The following is a 20,615-nucleotide window of genomic DNA, read 5'->3' as shown; positions in this document are numbered from 1 at the left end:
CCCGCCGATATGCTACAGATCACGTTAATATTCTTATTATACACTTTATACACTCTTTGAGTGATCCCTGTATTTAATATGGTCTGGGTTAAGCCCCGAATGTTCTTCAATGCTGGAAACGCCTCTGCTTACCCAGCTAACACACGACGTACTAGTTACGTAATTTATTGGTCATTTTTGGTAATTTCGTGACTTACCAGCTGGCGACGTAACTGTTACATCACAGGGAGGTAATTTCATTACCATTACAAAACCAAATCACCACGTCGCCAGTACGGACTCCTTACGTCGCAAGATAACCAAGTACGTCCCAGTTAAGTAATAAATTGGTAATATTTTGGTAATTTTATAACTTACTGACCACGTAACTGTTACGTCCTAGGGAGGTAATTTCATTACCATTACAGTACCAAATCACCACGTCGCCAGTACGGGCTCCTTACGTCGCAAGATAACCAAGTACGTTCCAGTTACGTAATAAATTCGTACTATTTTGGTAATTTCATAACTTACTGCCAACGTAACTGTTACGTCCCAGGGAGGTAATTTCATTACCTTTAATTATATAAACATTCATTTCCTTTTCTATTTAGGTTAGCTTATTAACCCTCTAGGCGCCACGGTCGACTTTTGTCGACAAGATGCGTCACTGAATGTAACTGCCGATTTTGTCACATAGGGTGTCAAATTTCGTTCATCCGCCCCCTCCACTACACTGTAAACCCGAATGCTCAAGTAATTAATTGTATTTAGTACTGTTAACTTAAATCATTACAATTAGTTCAAATTAATTAACCTTGTTGAGTATTTAGAACTTTCAGCTATTTATGAGTTTGTAAAAATGAAACTTTTTAAGTTAGATGAATACATGTCGTTTTTTAATTTGCACGAACTGTCTCTTTAAATGTGCTCCTACTTAAACTCCCTCAGTATAGAGATTTTGCGTCTGACGTCATCTGTGTTCTCCGTAAGTTGCTTGCATTGAGTTCTTCGCATCAAGATGGCAGATCGGTCGCTTCATGCGGTGCTGTAAGTATCACCTTAGTGATGGCGAAGTGAAGCTTTCTTGAAGCAGTGAAGCTTTCAACCCAATTCTATCGGAAAAAGGTTCATTACTCGAAGCTTTTCAAATCAGAGCTCAATGAGGACCTCTGCTGGTGAAAGTGCTGTTTCACAACATGTTCCACAACCAAACAACGTATTAATTATAAAAGCAAAACTTAATGGATTGACAAATTAAGGATAGATTAATAAATAAATGTAACAATATATTTAATACATGACCAAAGCATGTTCCATTTCATGCAAATGGTACTCCAAACAAAAAACAAAACAAATTAAGGATAGACCATGTCTCAAAAGTATAAAGTAATCGATTCCGTGTAATGCAATACTCCAATACAACCAATGAGGGCGCGCAGCGCATCGCACAATTCTAAACCTTTGAATCAGATAACGAAGCAGTCACGTGGGTGTGTGTGAAACGAAGCTTCGGACGTCATTAGTCACGTGATTTTGCCAGAACGAATCAAGCTTCGATACAAAGCTTCAATGAAAATCGGTTCGTTTTTTTTTTTTACACACGCTTCGGAGCTTCGGTGTCACTGGTAACATCACTATATCACCTTTAAACTCAATATATCAATTCTAAGGGCCATTATGTTTACTTTTCATGTATGTAATTGTGTTTAACAGTTAATGTGATGTAGATACAATACTTTTAGATGCGTTGCAGGAAAGAAAACATGTGCTTATCCTGTTGCTAGCTGGCTACCTAGCTACTGTTTAGGCGGATTAGATAGCCAGATTGTGTAGTTATAAAATATCAACTTTTAATTCGAACCTTATTAAATGGCACAAATTATTTATTTGTTGAAACTGTATACAATTATAGTCCATACGAAGATATGGATATAGAACTTCATTTTTTATGTGGTAACTTACGTGTTTTTGTGACTTCATATCACTACATTATGACCAACAGTGATTATGTTTTATGAATGTTATTCCTGTGACGGACAAAATTATATTAATCATATTTAATAATGAATTAACAATTTCAATGCCCTTTCTGTGTTTGTGTAATGTTGAGATTATGCTGTAATTAAACACTTTTGCACAACGTGTGCGAATCAGTTCATACCTTTTAACTTTGTTCTTGCATCTAATTTGCTGTTACTGCTTAAATCATAAACCGGAACAGTTTAAATGTGACCCTCACATGGCATGTATTGTGTGCTTAAAATAAGGAGTAGAATGTGTGCACATCCAAAAATATTTTGAGACAGGTGCTCGCTCACAAAAACACTAAATCACGAAAAAACAAAGAACGGCACACTGCTACTATGGCTCTCAATATTTATTATTTAAAAGACAACGTTTCGACCAAAAAGGTCTTTGTCAAGTCAAACACATTTTGTATTGTGTGCTTAGCATAGAATGTAAAATTGTTTAATTTGAGCAGCATTTTGCATGGTGTGTATCTGTTTATTTTTTCACACCCTGCTTACAATTACTGTTTGAATTATGCTGTTTAACCATGTAAATGTTTGCTTTTCAGATTTCAAATAAGATGATGGACTGGGAGTGCAGGGTGTGCAAAAAGATTCATCGTTCAAGACTCCACCTCCTCAGACACTACAGACTACAACATAGACAGTGCTCAAAAATAAGTCCACTTCCATGTATGTATCCTGATTGCCCCTGCATGTTTCAAACATTCGGTACTTTCAAAAGTCACCTGAGTAGAAGCCATGTAACGGTTGGTAGCTGTATTACCAATCATACTCAGAAAAGCATTTCATTTAAATGTACTCTGTGCAGATGTGAACAGTCTTTTTCTGAAGGTGCACTTTTTAGTCACCTCAGAGGACATCTTAAGAGCCATGAGACTGTTGTTTGCCCATATAAGAACTGCAGATACACCACGAATGTGTATTCATCATTCAACGCACACAAGAGTAGGGTACACAATGCTGATAGTCTGTCAGATCTCCATGAGAGTGTTGCCTATCCAGAACCTGAGCCCTTCGCCTCTACTTCTGATGCAAATGATATTTATGAACTTGCAGATAATGAGGATAATGAACGTGTAGATACACAAGACAGATATGATATTGATGCACTGAGACTTCAGCTGAAACATAATGTTGCATCTTTATTTCTGAGGATGCAGGCAATTCTTCACATATCTAACAGTGCTACAAATGAAATCGTCGAACACCTAAATGACATACACTCATTGTCACAGCCATTGATAAGAGAAACGGTAAGTGATGTTTTGCAGAAACATGGCTACAATGTCAGTGAAGTTACATTGGATGAATTAGTCAGTGCTGTAATGAATTGTAATGTTCTGTTCAGTGAAACCTCTGAAGGTGCTGAGTTGTCCTCATTTAAACGCAGAAATGGATTCATTGAGCACAATTACCCACTTGTAATGCCCCTGGAGTATAGCTTGGCACAATCAGGACATTTCAGTATGTATGTTCCCGTTCTAAGAATGACTCAGTCTTTGTTTCGAAATTCTGACATTCTCAACAAAATTACTACAGAAAAACTAGAATTTGGTTGCTACAGTTCTCACACTGATGGAACTTACTACCAAGCAAATGAGTTACTGGCTGCTGAAGAACTAGGACTGTCACTGCAGCTATATATTGATGATTTGGAAATTGCAAATCCTCTAGGGACATCTCGCAAAATTCAGTAGCTGTGTGCGGTTTATTGGACCCTAGCCAATTTGCACCCTAAATATCGATCAGCATTACATTTCATTCAGTTAGCTATGCTTTGTAAAGTAACAGACATTCAGACGTATGGTTACTCAACAGTACTTGCACCACTGTTGCGTGATATCAAAGTTCTTGAAGAGGATGGGGTCTTTATTGACTCACTCGGTCGAAGTATTAGAGGAACAGTGTTTTGTGTTTCAGCAGACAATTTGGCTGCTCATGGACTGGCAGGCTTTGTCGAGTCCTTCAGAGCAGGGAATATTTGCAGGTTTTGTATGGCTACAGTTGAGGAACTGCAAGTAAATGCAGTGAGTGATGGTACATTTGTCCAAAGAACTAAAGCTGAACATGACATTCTTGTCCACAGTGTAATGCAGAACGACTTGGTTGCCAGTCACTATGGAGTAAAGGGAGAGTGTGTTTTACATGCATCACTAACACATTTCCATCCCAACTGGTTTCCCACCAGATATACTTCATGATCTTTTGGAGGGTAGAGTGCCAACAGAGTTGTGTCTTTGCATTAAGAAGTTGATCCATTGCAAACACTTTACACTGGAATGGCTGAATCAAAAGATTATGTAATTCCCTTATCAGTTCACAGATAAGGTTGATAGACCTAAGTCCTTACCCAAAACATTCATGTGTAAAGGCACCATAGGGGGAAATGGGCATGAAAATGCCACTTTGCTTAGATTGCTTCCTTTACTTATAGGAAATGCAGTGCCAGAGACAAGCGGTCCATGGGCAGTGCTGATGGAGCTAAAGGATTTGGTTGAATTGGCATTATGTCCATTGTTCACAAAGGAAATGATAGACTATCTGCGATGCAAAATTGCTGACCACAGGCAAGCATTGCAAGAAGCTTTTCCTGAGTATAGACTGCGGCCGAAGCATCATTATGTCGAACATTACCCTGACCTTATAAGGTGCTTTGGCCCCTTGGTACACCTATGGACAATGCGGTTTGAGGGGAACCATCGCTTTTTTAAAAGGGTGGTTCATGATGCACAGAACTTTAAAAACATTCTCAAGACAATGGCAGTCAGACATCAGTACATGATTGCTTACCATCTCAGTTCAGACTCCTTCTTCAAACCAAAAATACATACATACAATACATCCTTCTTCAAGTGCTGTTAAATCGGTTTCTGTGTCAACCTTACCAGACATTGCCCAAATTAGGATAAAAAATCAGACAATGAGTGAATCAATTTTCACCACCTCAAAAGTCACAGTTGATGGTACAGATTATGTAAATGGAATGTTTGTATCAGTGGGAGACTGTGGGGGATTGCCAAAGTTCTGCAAAATACCACAGATCTACTTGGTAAATAATGAGGTTTCTTTCCTCTGTACTGATTATGACTGTTGGTATGTGGAACATCTTCGATGCTACGAACTGACCCCTACAGTATTAGGACATTGTCTGTCTGTCCACTTGCACTCACAGTTAAATGACACAATGACACTGTGTGTGTACAGAGTTGAAGGACGCTTACTGCTGAGTCCAAAGAGGTTCATACCAGTTACACATAATGGACAGAAGTGAAAGGTGGGTTAAATATGTATTTTATGCTGTGTCTGCAAGCAGTAAAATTTCAGAATTACTTTGAAGCTTTGCACTGAAAATGATCCCATGATTTTTTTTCACCACCAATCCATTCTATGTGTATATTACTTTTTTTCTTTAGCCGAATCAATACTATTTAGTTTAATCTCCTGGTTTCTCCAAGGTTTATAATGGAAGGAAATGGTAAAGAGGCTTAATAAAGGCCTTCTGAAGTAAAGCATTGCATTTATTATGACAAATATATTTGTAAAACTTTATCAACAGCAATTTTTTGCTTACGGTAACAGCCGAATGTGCAAATGTGAGAAGTTATGCTGAACTGGTAACCTCTGACCCAACGTATGATTTATTCATCATCATCATTTCTTCGACGGTATCTGACTTTTTTTTATAAAAGACCTTTCATTAAACATTGGTTATGAATTGGAAGTGTACAGTTTCAGCATGTGCTTCCATGTTTCTCAGTTCTCGATAGAGTTTATTCTAGAAGTATAAATGATTTTCTTAAAAAAACACAGCGCTTTGCTTCAGAAGAATTGTATTAATCCTCGTGAGCAGTGGGGAGTACAGTACGTTTATAATGGATAGATGTACTTTTTTGCACTCAAAATATCCCATTCTCTTCCATGATAAAACTGTGAAGAGTCAGAATGTTATTTAAACTAACATGAGACCCTGTTCATCTGAAAGTAACAAGTGTCATATACTTATGGTTGGAGGGCGAGTAAATTATGGTATAATTTTCATTGTGGGGTAAGCTTTTCCTTTAATAATTGTAATGTTGGCTTTTTTTACACAGCACATCTGTAAGCATTGACTCTTGCGCAATGATCCTACGTGTTGTTCTGATCGTGCAAGGAAAATTAAACTTGATGCACGACCATCCTCTGTCAATGCTCTCGTTCAAACTCTTAAAGAACAACTTCAGCTGGACCTTGAGTTCAGACTACAATATGAAGACCCTGATTTTGATAATCAGCTAACTTATTTGGATGACATTTCTGACTTGCCTCAAAAGGCAGTTGTGCATATCCTGCCAGTGGAATCGGTTATCTCCACTACATCAACTGTCATTCTCTCAGATGTGTCAAACCCTGAGCGTAATAAGATATGGCCACGTGATGATTTTCCAATTCCACAGTTTTCTTATGATGTCGAGCTGAGACTCAGACAGGGAAATGCTGATTTTGAAAAAAACGGAAAGAGTCTAAAGTTGACCAAAAACATGACATTTTAGAGAAGCTTGGCTCAGCCCTCTATGATTTCAAGGCATACCCAGATGACCGAGAAGTAGGAAAGGTAGCAGAGGCCCTCATTAAAAAACACCCCTGTTTAAAAGAGCCAGGCTCTGACACTGGTTGGAACGGCTGGAAAACAAGCATTAAGTTTAAGATGGGCAACTTGAGGAGCAAAATGAGGAAAATTGGGTGTCTCGAAGTTGCTGTGAATGCTGGGAAAAGAAGCCAAACCCACCCTGAGAATGAACCATCACATTCCAAAATAAAGAAACCAAGGCTGTGAGGGTTTGAGACAGGAGACAAGAGAACGTCTCGGTTACGTATGTAACCCTCGTTCCCTGAAGGAAGGGAACGGAGACGTCACGTCGTGACCGACGAATTGGGAACCGCTCCGCGGGTGACCTATCTACTTTGAGAAACTATAAAAACGCCAATGAACTTGGCAAGCAGGTATTTGCATAATGCCGGCGCCGCCCCGCCAGGTGCATATATAAGCCGCAGGTGCACAATACCAAATTAGCTATATTATTGCTGAGTAGCCGAGCAACAGTGCCCGGCCTGAAAAACAGCAATGGAACAGCAAACTGTGGCGACGGGACGTGACGTCTCCGTTCCCTTCCTTCAGGGAACGAGGGTTACATACGTAACCGAGACGTTCCCTTTCAGTCGGTCACTACGACGTCACGTCGTGACCGACGAATTGGGAATCCCTACCAAAACGCCACTGCAGCTGAACCCTTCCAGTGTCTGTAAAAGCCCTCCGCCCTCCACATAGGGGGCGGAACCTAAGGCGAAATGCAGAAGGCCGGTCACTACCTGTTCCTTAACCCACGATAGTGAAGCAGCGAACTGGGGAAGCGTCTAAACTGAGCGGAGCTAGAACACTGCGGAAGCCATCCCCTAAGAAGGTTGAATGGATGACATAAAAATATGAAACAACCGATAGGTTGCTCATAAAAAGTCTCTGAACAAAACATAGTATGCAGAGAGATGCAGAGCAGGCTCTGCTAAGGAAAACGTGGAGGATTAGTACCCCACGGAGTATACACACAAATGAACCCCACGTAGGGGACAAATGTGGACGCCTAGCCTACACAGGTTTACAGAGAATACATCAGTGATAGGTTGACAGCGGATGCTCCGCAACACCAGCTATCAGGGCGGTGGAGGAGAGGCAAAAACAGTTTTTTAGACGTTTTTTCCCCGATGGCCTTCCATATTGGTGCAGATATGCAGCACCAAAATAGAGGCTCCAAGCCGACACACGAGCCGACCCTCGGCATTCTTAACTAGTTAGTAGAAAGAACCCGAGTGGAAACCGGTTCGACACGAACACTATAGAATCTTGTGAACGTATTAGGTGTCGCCCAGCCTGCAGCTCTACAAATATCTGTTAGCGAGGAACCGCGAGCCAGTGCCCAAGATGATGCCACACTGCGTGTAGAGTGGGCACGTAAATTAAACGGACAAGGCACATTCTGCTTTTGATATGCAAGGGCTATAGTATCCACAATCCAATGGGACATCCTCTGCTTGGTGACAGCTTTTCCTTTCTGCTGACCACCGTAACAAACAAAGAGCTGGTCTGAGGTCCTAAAGCTTTGCGTCCTGTCTATATACACACGTAGTGCACGAACAGGGCATAACAAAGCCGTGGCTGGGTCTGCCTCCTCCAAAGGCAGCGCTTGGAGGTTCACCACTTGATCTCTGAAAGGAGTGGTGGGAACTTTGGGCACAAAGCCGGGCCGGGGTCTCAGTGTTACGCTGGATGCAGCCGGCCCGAACTGAAGGCACGATTCGTCGACCGAAAATGCATGAATATCCCCTATCCTCTTAACAGAAGCCAAAGCAAGGAGAGTTAATGTTTTCATAGTAAGAAATTTAACACTCACACTATGCAGAGGCTCAAATGGGGCTTCCTGGAGTGATTTCAGCACCAAGGACAGGTCCCAAGGAGGAATAGAGGGAGGACGCGAAGGATTCAGTCTTCGAGCGCCTCTGAGAAATCTAATGACCAGGTCGTGCTGACCCACTGTCCTACCGTTTACGGGTGAATGGTGAGCTGATATCGCAGCTATATCGACCTTAATAGTGGATGGTGACAGCCTATTCTCCAAACGGCGCTGGAGATATAAAAGCACAACACTAATCGGGCATTCTCGGGGGTTTTCACTTTGGGAAGAACACCAGTCGACAAACAGGTTCCATTTAAGCGCGTAAGCCTGTCTCGTAGACGGCGCTCGCGCAGCAGCAATAGTGTTAGATACCTCTTGCGGTAAATCACTCAAATCCTCCGTGCCCCGTCCAGAGACCACACATGGAGGTTCCACAGGTCGGGGCGCGGGTGCCATAATGTGCCCTCTTGTTGAGAAAGAAGGTCCTTCCTCAGGGGAATCTTCCACGGAGGGGCTGTCGCGAGGAGAGAGAGTTCTGGAAACCAACTCCTGGTTGTCCAATACGGTGCCACCAACAGCACGCTCTCCTCGTCCTCCCGGATTTTGCATAGGGTTTGCGCAATGAGGCTCACCGGAGGGAACGCGTATTTGCGCATGTTTCGCGGCCAGCTGTGTGCCAATGCATCCACGCCGAGCGAGTCGTCGGCTAGTGAATAGAACAGGCGACAATGGGTCGTCTCTGGGGAAGCAAACAGATCTATCTGCGCTTTGCCGAAACGTCTCCAAATCTGCTGAACCGCAATGGGGTGGAGTCGCCATTCGCCGGGATGCGCAGCCCGAGAGAGCGCATCCGCCTCTACATTGAGCGTGCCCGGGATGTAAATGGCACGAAGAGACCTCAAATTCTTCTGACTCCAAGTGAGGAGATGACGGGCGAGATGCGACAGGTGACGCGAGCGTAAACCGCCTTGACGATTGATGTACGCCACGGTCGCAGTGTTGTCTGTGCGAACTAATACATCTTTGCCCTGTAACTCGTTGCTGAAACGGACGAGCGCAAGATATACAGCCCACATTTCTCGGCAATTTATGTGCCAATGCAGCTGGGGTGCCGTCCAGACCCCCGAAGCCGCAAGCCCATCGTACGTGGCCCCCCACCCCGTGTCCGAAGCATCTGTGCATACTATTGCATGCCTGGAGACCTGTCTCAGAGGCACACCGGCTCGGAGAAACGCACGGTCTGACCACGGAGTGAAAGTGCAACGACACGCAGGTGTAATGATAACACGGTGAATGCCGCGCAGCCACGCTCTCCTCGGGACTCGATCGTGAAGCCAATGCTGAAGCGGTCGCATATGAAGCAGTCCGAGCGGAGTTACAGCTGCGGCTGCTGCCATATGCCCCAGGAGCTTCTGAAATTGTTTCAGCGGGACCGCGCTCTTGCTCTTGAATGTATTCAGGCAAGTCAGAATCGACTGTACACGCGCTTCTGTTAGACGAGCTGTCAAATCGATCGAGTCCAGTTCCATCCCGAGAAAAGAGATTCTCTGCACGGGGCAAAGCTTGCTCTTTTCCCAGTTGACCCGAAGACCCAAACGAGCGAGGTGTTTTAGAGTTAAATCTCTGTGATCGCACAGCGTCTGACGTGTTTGAGCTATTATGAGCCAATAGTCTAGAGACGCGAGAATGCGCACACCTTTCTCTCTCAGGGGTTTTAAAGCCCCCTCCACTACTTTGGTGAAAACACGGGGAGACAGAGAGAGCCCGAATGGGAGGACTTTGTACTGGTATGCTCGCCCCTCGAACACAAAGCGGAGAAACGGCCTGTGCCGGGGGAGAATCGATACGTGGAAGTACGCGTCCTTCAGGTCGATGGATGCGAACCAATCGTTTGGACGAATGCATGGAAATATGCGCTTGGGCGTCAGCATCTTGAACGGCATTCTGTGAAGTGCACGGTTCAGCGAACGCAGGTCCAGGATCGGTCGCAAGCCGCCGCTTTTCTTGGGTACAATAAAGTAAGGGCTGTAAAACCCCGACCTCATCTCGGCTGGAGGGACCGGCTCGATCGCGTCCTTCGCCAGTAGGACAGCGATCTCCGCACGGAGGACGTGCGCATCGGCAGCTCTCACCGCAGTGAAATGAACGCCGGAGAATTTGGGGGGACGCCGGGCAAATTGGATCGCATAGCCGAGACGAATCGTGCGTAAAAGCCAACGCGACGGGCTGGGAAGCTGTTCCCACGCCCCCAGACACCGTGCGAGAGGGACTAAAGGCACGATCGGTGTACCCGCGGCGGGCGCAACGGAGGTGATCGCCGGTGTGTGCGTATTGGCCGCACCGACAGCAGTGTTGTGCATGATAACACTCACCTGAGTCCGCTGCTGGGTGGGTGAGTAAGGGAGGCTCTGCTGAAGACACCTCACCCCACTCGATGCACCCTCTGGCGAAGGGGGAGGAAGACGATGGGTTATGAGCCCGTGATTGTCTTCTTTCCCCTGAGAAGTCAGAGAGCGCGATGGGGTTATGAGCCCGTGCGTTGCTCTCGTACTCCTCTGATGAGTCGGAGAACGAGGGGGGGTTATGAGCCCGCTTGTGTCTCCGGCGCTCATCTGAAAACCTAGAGATGGAAGTGGAATTCGCTCTTTTTGTGGAATTGTGGGTGCCGACTGAAAAGTCGGCGGAACAGAAAATTGAAACAAAGGATTCCCCAACCGGCCCTCCTCCGGTGGGGGGAGGGGTGCTTTCACCATCTCCCGAAGAGCGATCCCCTCCATCTCTAGGTCGCCCGTCTCAGGGCCGCTTCGATTTTCTTTTTCCACCCTTTGAAGCGGGCTGAGCGGGCAGGGCGGGCTGCTGACGACCGGTTCCTCGCTTCTTAGAAGAGCCCCGGGGAGGAACGGAGGCGGCCGCCGCAGGACGCCCTCGGCGAGGAGCAGGCTGAGGTGCCGACGTGGACTCAGGACCATTTTAAAGAGGAGTCAATAGAAAAGCATGATGGACACATGCACAAATAAATAGATTAAAAAAATGTACACAGTAAGGAAGAAGTTACAGGCGCAGGACGCTTCCGACGTGGCATGATCTGAGCGATGGCCTCAGTCTGCTTCTTGGCTGCGGAGAATTGCTTGAACAGGCCGGTCTGGGAAACCGGAGCATTCAGGAGCCGGGTCTTATCAGCATCCTTCATGTCCGCCAGACACAGCCAGAGATGGCGTTCCTGGACTACCAGGGTAGACATCGCACGCCCGACGGCGCGTGCGGTGACCTTGGTCGCACGGAGCGCCAGATCCGTAGCCGCACGCAGTTCAGAGAACTCCGCCGAGTCGTGACCTCCCTCGTGCAGGTCTCTCAGAGCCTTAGCCTGGTGGACCTGCAGCAATGCCATGGCATGCAGGGCAGAGGCTGCCTCCCCACAAGCCTTGTAAGCAGCACCGGACAGCGCCGAAGACTGCCTACAGGCCCGTGAGGGGAGAGTAGGCTGGTCCCGCCAGGAGGAAGCGACACCGGCCGGACACAACTGCATCACGACCGGCCGCTCCACTGACGGGATACCAGTGTACCCCTTGGCATCTCCACCCTCGAGAGAGGTGAGGGGTGAAGGCTGAAACGGTCGGTTCCGGGCGGAATACGGGGTTTTCCACGACCGCGTCAGCTCTTCATGCACCTCGGGGAAGAAAGGCACTTTCACTGAGAAGCCCTGGCACCCCCGAAGAACCAATCATCGAGGCGGGACGGTTCAGGTGGGGGAGGTTTAGTCCACTCCAAGCCGACCGCCTCCGCCGCCCGGGCGAGCATGGCTGCCATCTCGGGGTCGAACACAGAAGCCGCAACCTGGCCCGAAGGCGGGAGCGACACCCGAGAAACGACACCCGTCTCCGCAAATCCGCCATAGTCATGCCCTCACAGATGGAGCATGAACTATCACGCAACGCTGTCTCTGCGTGCTGGAGCCCCAGACACGAAAGACAACGCTGGTGGCCATCCCGGGGGGCGATGAACACACCGCATCCAGAAACCGAACACGGACGGAAATCCATCTTTAAAAAGACGACCCCGACCGTGACACGAATGAGTGGCTGTCTTTAAAAAGACACAAAGCTCAAACGTGCTGCTCTTTTAGGGAAATCACTCTTTTGTGCGAGCTGGTGAAACACACAGGGAGAGGCAACGCACTCACTCGAACTCAAGTCCTAAATTAAAGAGACAGAGAGAGAGAGAGAAAGGGTGGAGAAAAAACACTGCGAGCCTCCGCTGAGGTGTCTTTGCCCAACCAACTTCAGCAAGCTGAGATCTTATTTTCTTCCCTTCCAGAACAGGATCTACGAAGATCAGATAGAAAGCTTCTCGAGAGCAGATGTCTGCCGGCTTCGAAGCAATAAAAGCTAATTTGGTATTGTGCACCTGCGGCTTATATACGCACCTGGCGGGGCGGCGCCGGCATTATGCAAATACCTGCATGCCAAGTTCATTGGCGTTTTTATAGTTTCTCGAAGTAGATAGGTCACCCGCGGAGCGGTTCCCTACGAGAAATAACGATAGCAAAGCAAGTGTAGAAAAGAACACGGAAAACTTTTGGAAATGGGTAGAAACTAATGACACGCGAAATAATAAAAGCAGTGGAGTAATGTATTACATAGTTAGAGAGCCAAAAGTTAAAGAAAAAAGAACCGTCTCAATCAGAAATTGGTACAGCGAGAAAATAGAAATATACGAGAGCAACAGTTATATCCAAGAATCCGAAAGGGAATAGAACGAGAAATTATTTCATCGGAAACACTTACCGAGCAGGGGTGAATGAAGAATTGGAAGGATGTTGGGTATTTAGGTCTAGTAAAAGGTTCAACCCGTGGGAAGCAGATGGCTGCGGAGTCAGAAAGAATTCCAAGAGACGTAAACGGGAAGAAAACGTAGAAAGACAAAAATACGCAGGAGAAATCCGTAAGAGCGTAGAAGAATGGATTAAGTCAAGCAAGATTTTAAATCCAGAAGGGGAATTCGTATTGCTAACCACCGTAAGGGACCGCTATTTGGGGTTCAACGGTTGGGATTATAAAGAATACGAGCGGTATTTCCCTAGTTCGTTAAATGTAGATTTATATAAAACAGTACCATGGATCTGGAGAGAAAAAATGAAACTACCCAGAGTCAAATACAATCATAGGGTGGGATTCTGGGAGATAGAGGAAAATAAGAAAGACGAAGACGTATATTTAATTAAAATGGAACTAACCGAAGCGCCGTCAACAGAATCGGAATTCCGGGATTATTATGAAAAAGAGGTAAAAGAAATGGATAGGTGCATAAGGGCTGTGCTAAATAAAAGACACGGAAAGAAATACTGGTATGTGAAGAACGATTACAATGATTTTTCATATAATAATCTATGTGACAAAGATAACGAAAGAATGGATTGCAGAGATATCGTAAACGGTACCGACCCAATAACGGGAAACCAAACAAAAGAAATTATCTGCGTAAAAAGAAAGCTGCTTATTAAAAGGGTTAGTCTAAAGAGACAAAAAGGTAAAGACGGGGTGTATAGACGAAACCTGGTCTTTCACGAAGACATCCTGTATGGGTTAACAGGAAAAGAATGCGGAGAGTTAATTAAGAGTTGTTCAGAGGGACACGACTCTGTGACCATTAACCAAATAGCCGCGGTGCTGTGTTACTGGAGTAAGGGTATGGTCCCACTACCATGGACGTTCCGAGAAGGTAAGACACCGAATCGGTACGAGATGACTTACGGCCTAGGAGGGGTGGTAAGGATAATAGACAAAAATCTGAGATGGAAATTATTCCACGGGCCCGCACGAATCAGCGATAATAGTAAAATAAGGTATAATTTCACATATGGAGGAGAAGCGGGCATTATGCCAAACTTAGACGCAATAGCTATTGATGACTTAAGTGACACCATAGAAAGAAAGAACTGGAAGAAAGAATGGTGTAATGGAAAGGACGGAACATACTATTTAGGTCTGAGCTGGATGAGAAATGTAAGCTGTGGTACTAGTAGAGAATTAAGAGTAGAAGATGATGGAGGTCCAAAATGGTATGAAGAACCGGTGAAATTTATGGAAGAAGGTATTAAAGGAGTAAAAACCGCAGCTACGGCGGTAGGTAATTTTCTTACTAAGGATATATGGCATGGGTTTGTTAATGCATTAATTACTGTAGGATGGTATGCCCTGTACATAACCCTAGTAATGATAGGGATAGGACTAATAATCATAATGGCAAAACGATGGCCCGTAAGAGCGCCCCAGCCACCGGCGGTGTGAAGAAGCCTCATCGTTACAGGCCCGGTACCGTAGCGCTGAGAGAAATCCGCCGCTATCAGAAGTCCACTGAGCTGTTGATCCGTAAGCTGCCTTTCCAGCGTCTGGTGAGGGAAATCGCCCAGGACTTCAAGACTGATCTGCGTTTCCAGAGCTCCGCCGTCATGGCCCTGCAGGAGTCCAGCGAAGCTTATTTGGTCGGCCTGTTTGAGGACACCAACCTGTGCGCCATCCACGCCAAGAGGGTCACAATCATGCCTAAAGACATCCAGCTGGCTCGCCGCATTCGTGGGGAACGCGCCTAAACTGTGAAAACTTCACCCACATCAAAACAAAGGCTCTTTTAAGAGCCACCACAATTCCACTAAACGAGAGATTTCATGTTTATTTAATCCCATACACGTTACTGTTGTGTATATATAAACACCTGTTTCAGTTGATCAGCTTGTTAGTGTGTTAATTAAGGAGCCTGATGAGTGAAATCAGGTGTTTCATATAAGGAGAGATCTATAATATTCTGGGAGAGGGGTCCCGAGGACTGGAATGAGAACCACTTTTCTACAGTATATGCACTAGGTTTATTAAAAGAATGCACATCACTCATCTCAATTAAAAGTCACTCCGTAAGCACAGCTTTATGCAATTGCTATATAATTTTCTAAAATAAACGTTTAAAAGTTGTCTAATCACAACATTAATTCTCGATTAAAACTAAAATTCAGCTGTAGCTAGGTCAATGTAGATAGGTCTGGGCTTTTACTGTGACGCGTCACAAAGCGCCGCCTTCATTTCTGCGTGTTTCCACTAGGTCCTGTAGGCAGCTTGAAAGTATTGTCTCATTTGTCTATTATTTTCACTCTCTGTTTGCAGTCAGACTGAAATCATGTCAGGAAGAGGCAAAGGCGGTAAAGGACTCGGTAAAGGAGGCGCTAAGCGTCATCGCAAGGTTCTGCGTGATAACATCCAGGGAATCACCAAACCCGCCATCCGTCGTCTCGCTCGTCGTGGTGGTGTCAAGCGTATCTCCGGTCTGATCTATGAGGAGACTCGCGGTGTGTTGAAGGTGTTTTTGGAGAACGTTATTCGTGACGCCGTCACCTACACTGAACACGCCAAGAGAAAGACCGTCACCGCCATGGATGTCGTCTATGCTCTGAAGCGTCAGGGTCGCACTCTGTACGGTTTCGGAGGTTAAACGCCTGAAGTTCTAAACAAATCCAAACGGCTCTTTTAAGAGCCACCCACATTATCACATTAAGAGACGAAATCAATGTAGTATTACTGTTTTGTGTTTCTGGAAATGGTCTTTGCGATATGAGGATTGTTTAATTCTAACTAACTCTCTAAATACAGCTAGGTTAATTTGTTGGTCTCGTAGCGCTTTGCTTTCATGTTTGTTTCAAAAAGAGTCTTCACGTACTGCCCAAATGGAAAGTTATAAACATAAAACCTTTTTTATACTATAAATCTTGAAACGTTTCTTATTTTTAAAGTAAAATCTAGAAATAAAATACTTGTATTTTTATGCCACTATATCAGATAAATGAGCATTCAATTTGGTTTAATTGTTTTAAAGCGTATGTTATTGTTTTTATTCAGAATAATAATTGAACAATGGGTTGCTGTGTGAAATTTATTTAAACACGACTCTTCTCAAAAACTCATCTTGTATTGTAATATTTGCTTCTATTCGTTTAATAAACGTTTTCCTGCTAAATAATTAACTAAATAGTGCCTTAAATTTGCGCATTCAATTACCAAAGGAACTATATTTCAGAGACATTGTATTTTAAAAAGAGCGGGAAAGTAAAACCGCCCTACAATACATGGGTGCATTAAATTCAAACATTAGGCTATGGGTGGGGCTACGGTTTTAGCCACTTTGATTGGCTCGCTCACGTCTTAGCCACACCAATGAAACCATTCAGGGTGTTTGTCTAATGAAGACACCCAATCAGCACCGTAAGCCTGTTTCCTTTGAAAATTAGCATGGACAGAGAATAAATACTTCTTCACCAGAGCAGATCGCTACACACTTTGTTGTTCTTTCTTGAATCATCATGCCTGAGCCAGCAAAGTCCGCACCTAAGAAGGGGTCCAAGAAGGCCGTTACTAAAACCGCCGTAAAGGGCGGCAAGAAGCGCAAGAGGTCCAGGAAGGAGAGCTATGCTATCTACGTCTACAAGGTTCTGAAGCAGGTTCATCCTGACACCGGGATTTCCTCTAAGGCCATGGGGATCATGAACTCTTTCGTCAATGATGTTTTCGAGCGTATCGCCGGAGAGTCCTCTCGTCTCGCTCACTACAACAAGCGCTCCACCATCACATCGAGAGAGATCCAGACCGCCGTGCGTCTGCTGCTGCCCGGTGAACTCGCCAAACACGCCGTGTCTGAGGGAACAAAGGCCGTCACCAAGTACACCAGCTCCAAATAAATCTGTTGAAGCTTTCAACAACACAAAGGCTCTTTTAAGAGCCACCCACTTTATCGTTTAAAGAGTTTCTATGTTTCATAAAAACTAGTTCTGTCATACCAATTTTCTTTTAAACGTAAATTCTGTTTTAAAAGACCTTTTGATGCAGAAACTTTTTTGATCGTGTTGTTCTTGATGTGTTCGTATACTTTAGGAATAGAGCAATTAACTTAATTTGAATCTGATTAGACTTCAAGCAGCACCTTCATGCATGAAACACAAGCTGCTGTCTGCTACAGTTAATTTACCACAGTAATTGTTATTCTATACAGTAGTAATTATTCTATGCCGTATAATTGAACTCTTTACCAGATCACTTCTGTAATCCAATAAAACTCTTTGACAAGATGCTGTTGGTATTGAGGGATGTGCAGAGACTTTTGGAGGGGCAGGTGAGGTGCTTAAAGTATAAATAGGTCACATTCCTCACTGACATGCAAGCACACAATTGAAACAAATAATAAAGCAAAACAGAATAGAAAAGACTATTTTAAATCTAATATTTTTATATATTCCTTGCAAATAGAGTGAAACAGAAACATCTATATAGACAGAGTTTTGTATCTATATATTTATGCATTTGGCAGACGCTTTTCCCAAAGCGACTTACGGTGCAGTACAATAAATTATCTGTGTGTGTGTGCACAGTATGCAGTTTTGATATTATAGGATTGCATTGTGACATTAAGATATTAGGTGTACAGGATTGTTTTTTTTATATATATGTAAAAGTCTATTCTAATCCTGTTCTGAATTTATTCTTTTTGATTATTTAAATAATAATAAAAACAGCAATTATGAGGATAATTCAGAGAATTATAAAATCAGTATGAGCACTCTACATTTTTTATTATATATTTATATGTTTCATGATAGTAATTTGAAGTATAAATAGGTTATAGTCAAAAAACAAAGACCAGACCCCTCAAAGCATGTGAATCTTTAATTCCCCCCCCCCAAAAAAAAAAAAGTGCGTGAACATGTATGGATCATTGTTTATATTTGTATGCTGTGTGTAGACGTTTAGCTGCTGTGCTAATGTTACTTGCATCTAATGTTCTCGAGAAGTTACACAGCAATGTAAACAAAAGCTCTGCACGCTCTCTTCACGTCTGGGATCGTCCTGAAAGAGATTGTCCGGTGAAAGGTCAATAGGTCAACATGTGACTCATTTTATTTACGGCAAAATTATTATTATTATTATTATTATTTAATAAATTTTACCTATAGTTAGATTCAGATATAGACTATAGATCATACAATCACTGAAGGGAAAACTAGTAGTTTTAACATTAAAGTGCAACATTGTTTACAACCTCAAAATGTTATACTAAGTGTAAACAATTTTTATGAGTAAAAGTGATATATCTTTCTGGCATGAACTTTACCAGATCCTTTTATTTGTTAGAGGATGTTTGCATTGCTAAAGACATTGTTGGCATTTATTTGTGATACAGTGAAACAAAAACATATATTAATTTATCTTATTTGCATGGTGAAGTATTTAAACAATACACACAGAATCTGGGATGACTTCATGTGCATTCAACAAAGATTTTTATGGTAAAAGAATGAATAAATGATCTCAGAAGTTTTACACTTTTAGGGGACACTCCACCTTTTTTTGAAAATATGCAGATTTTCCAGCTCCCCTACACTTACAGTTTTAAAATCCATTCAGCTGATCTCCGGGTCTGGCGGTAACACTTTTAGCATAGCTTAGCATAATCCATTGAATCTGATTAGACGATTCATCTGGCTCAAAAATAATAAAGAGTTTTGTTATTTTTCCTATTTAAAATTGCACTCTTCTGTAGTTACATCGTGTACTAAGGCCGACAGAAAATTTAAATTCTGCCTAGATTTTCTAGGCAGATATGGCTAGGAACTATACTCTCATTCTGGTGTAACAATCAAGGACTTTGCTGATGATATTACGCAGCGCCCAAAAATAGTCCCTTGCTATTGAAAGTCCAAGGGGACTATTTTCAGGTGCTGCTGCCTATTATCATCAATAAATTATGCGTAAAAATCAATGTATTGTGCTAAGCTATGTTAAAAGTGGTACCACCAGACCCACAGATCGGCTGAATGGATTCCAAAATGGTAAAAATTAAATATTTAACTCTAGGGGAGCTGGAAAATGAGCATATTTTCAAAACAAGGTGAAGTGTCCCTTTAGTGTAAAATATCTAATGTGACATGTTTGAGAGAAAAAAATTTAAGAAACTAACTGTGGAAGAGTACACACCTTAAAACTAACACGTTTTGATTTTAAGAGCCGGTTTATACCTTGGCACATCTTGCAGAAATTTAACATTTTAAACACGCACAGGCTGACCAAAGTTATGTACAAGAATTCATAAAAAGATAGAGATAAGAAAGATAATATTTATATTAATAAAATTAAAAGATAAAAGAAGAGCCACTAGAGAGCACATGATCAAAACAATAACACTGACGTAGATTAATGACGCTCTGAAGAAGTGTGGAATGATGGGATTTGTTTTTAACAATTTGTCTTTAACTCAATTCCTGATGGTAATCATTAAGACGATAACGAGAAATCATGTTAAGTTATATAACTGTTGCGTTTGATGACATTGTTTTATTTCATTATGTAAGGTTTCATGTAATGTTTACAACTAAATTGTTAGTAATAGATGTTACAGTATTAGTCAGTGTTCAGTTCAACAAACTTACCATAAACGAGCGAGTGGCCCGACAGACGCTATATACACTAAACCATACTGCCACTATTGTCATGTGCTTTCTACATCAGTAGCAAAGGGTAACGTCATTGACAGGCGACTACACTGCCCCGTGTCACTGTTTAGAAAGGCAATATTCTCATAATTTACAAATAGTTAAAACATTAGAGATTATCAGATGAACAAAATATATAACATTGGCCTAGTGGTTTTTTGATATTTTACTGCAAACATCTTACAAATTGTACCTTTAAACAATAAAAGCAGTCTATAGACTTCACACAATATTAAAACAATAGAGAAAAAGTAGGATTTTAACAAGGTTTTAAAACCAGTTGTGGATATGGAGCGATTCTAATGTGACGGCAAGCTGTTCTATAATTTACGGCCTGCAGTGGCAAAAGCTTTGTCCCATCTGTTTATTAGCAGTGATCTGAGAATCAGAGGAAGATTTTGATCTCTAGATCTATAGCCTACGAGTATAGAAGTTCAGACAGTTAAAGAGGTGTTAGATATTTAAGGATTTATAGACCAAAAGCAGAATTTTGAAGTTGATACGGAAATGAACAGGAAGCCAATAATGAACATAAGTTGGGGGTGTGTAAGAGAGAAGCTCGCGCCTACCACAGTATTGATCTGTTTATCCATTTTTAGGTTACTATCAAGAAACCAGAGAGACCACACGTATCCCGACACATTTTTCTTC

The 20,615-nt window shown here is 43.1% G+C and overlaps 3 protein-coding genes and 1 long non-coding RNA gene across 4 annotated transcripts in view; 3 read left to right on the top strand and 1 right to left on the bottom strand.

The window, feature by feature from the left end:
• The window catches only part of LOC135788197 (uncharacterized), a 75,151-nt gene that overhangs the window by 41,212 nt on the left and 13,324 nt on the right, over positions 1 to 20,615 (bottom strand). The window lies entirely within an intron of this gene.
• On the top strand, positions 976 to 6,143 carry LOC135781098 (uncharacterized). The gene is made up of 4 exons (XR_010545065.1): positions 976 to 1,029; positions 2,561 to 2,684; positions 5,220 to 5,289; positions 6,107 to 6,143. It is a non-coding gene; the product is annotated as an uncharacterized lncRNA (long non-coding RNA).
• Positions 15,604 to 15,935, top strand: LOC135781020 (histone H4). The gene has a single exon (XM_065291330.2). The coding sequence runs from the start codon at positions 15,608 to 15,610 to the stop codon at positions 15,917 to 15,919; it is 312 nt and encodes a 103-aa protein (XP_065147402.2). The 5' UTR covers positions 15,604 to 15,607; the 3' UTR covers positions 15,920 to 15,935.
• LOC135781069 (histone H2B-like) lies at positions 16,785 to 17,177 on the top strand. Its single transcript, XM_065291384.2, has one exon. It carries the CDS (start codon positions 16,785 to 16,787, stop codon positions 17,157 to 17,159), a length of 375 nt encoding a protein of 124 aa, XP_065147456.1. The 3' UTR covers positions 17,160 to 17,177.

This window comes from Paramisgurnus dabryanus, chromosome 23, assembly GCF_030506205.2.
Source record: "Paramisgurnus dabryanus chromosome 23, PD_genome_1.1, whole genome shotgun sequence".
Classification (NCBI taxonomy): Eukaryota; Metazoa; Chordata; class Actinopteri; order Cypriniformes; family Cobitidae; genus Paramisgurnus; species Paramisgurnus dabryanus.
This window is presented reverse-complemented; position numbering and strand designations above follow the sequence as displayed.

Excerpts from the sequence above, each read along its gene's own strand:
- LOC135781020 (XM_065291330.2), top strand. The coding sequence starts at position 15,608 with ATGTCAGGAAGAGGCAAAGGCGGTAAAGGACTCGGTAAAGGAGGCGCT.
- LOC135781069 (XM_065291384.2), top strand. The coding sequence starts at position 16,785 with ATGCCTGAGCCAGCAAAGTCCGCACCTAAGAAGGGGTCCAAGAAGGCC.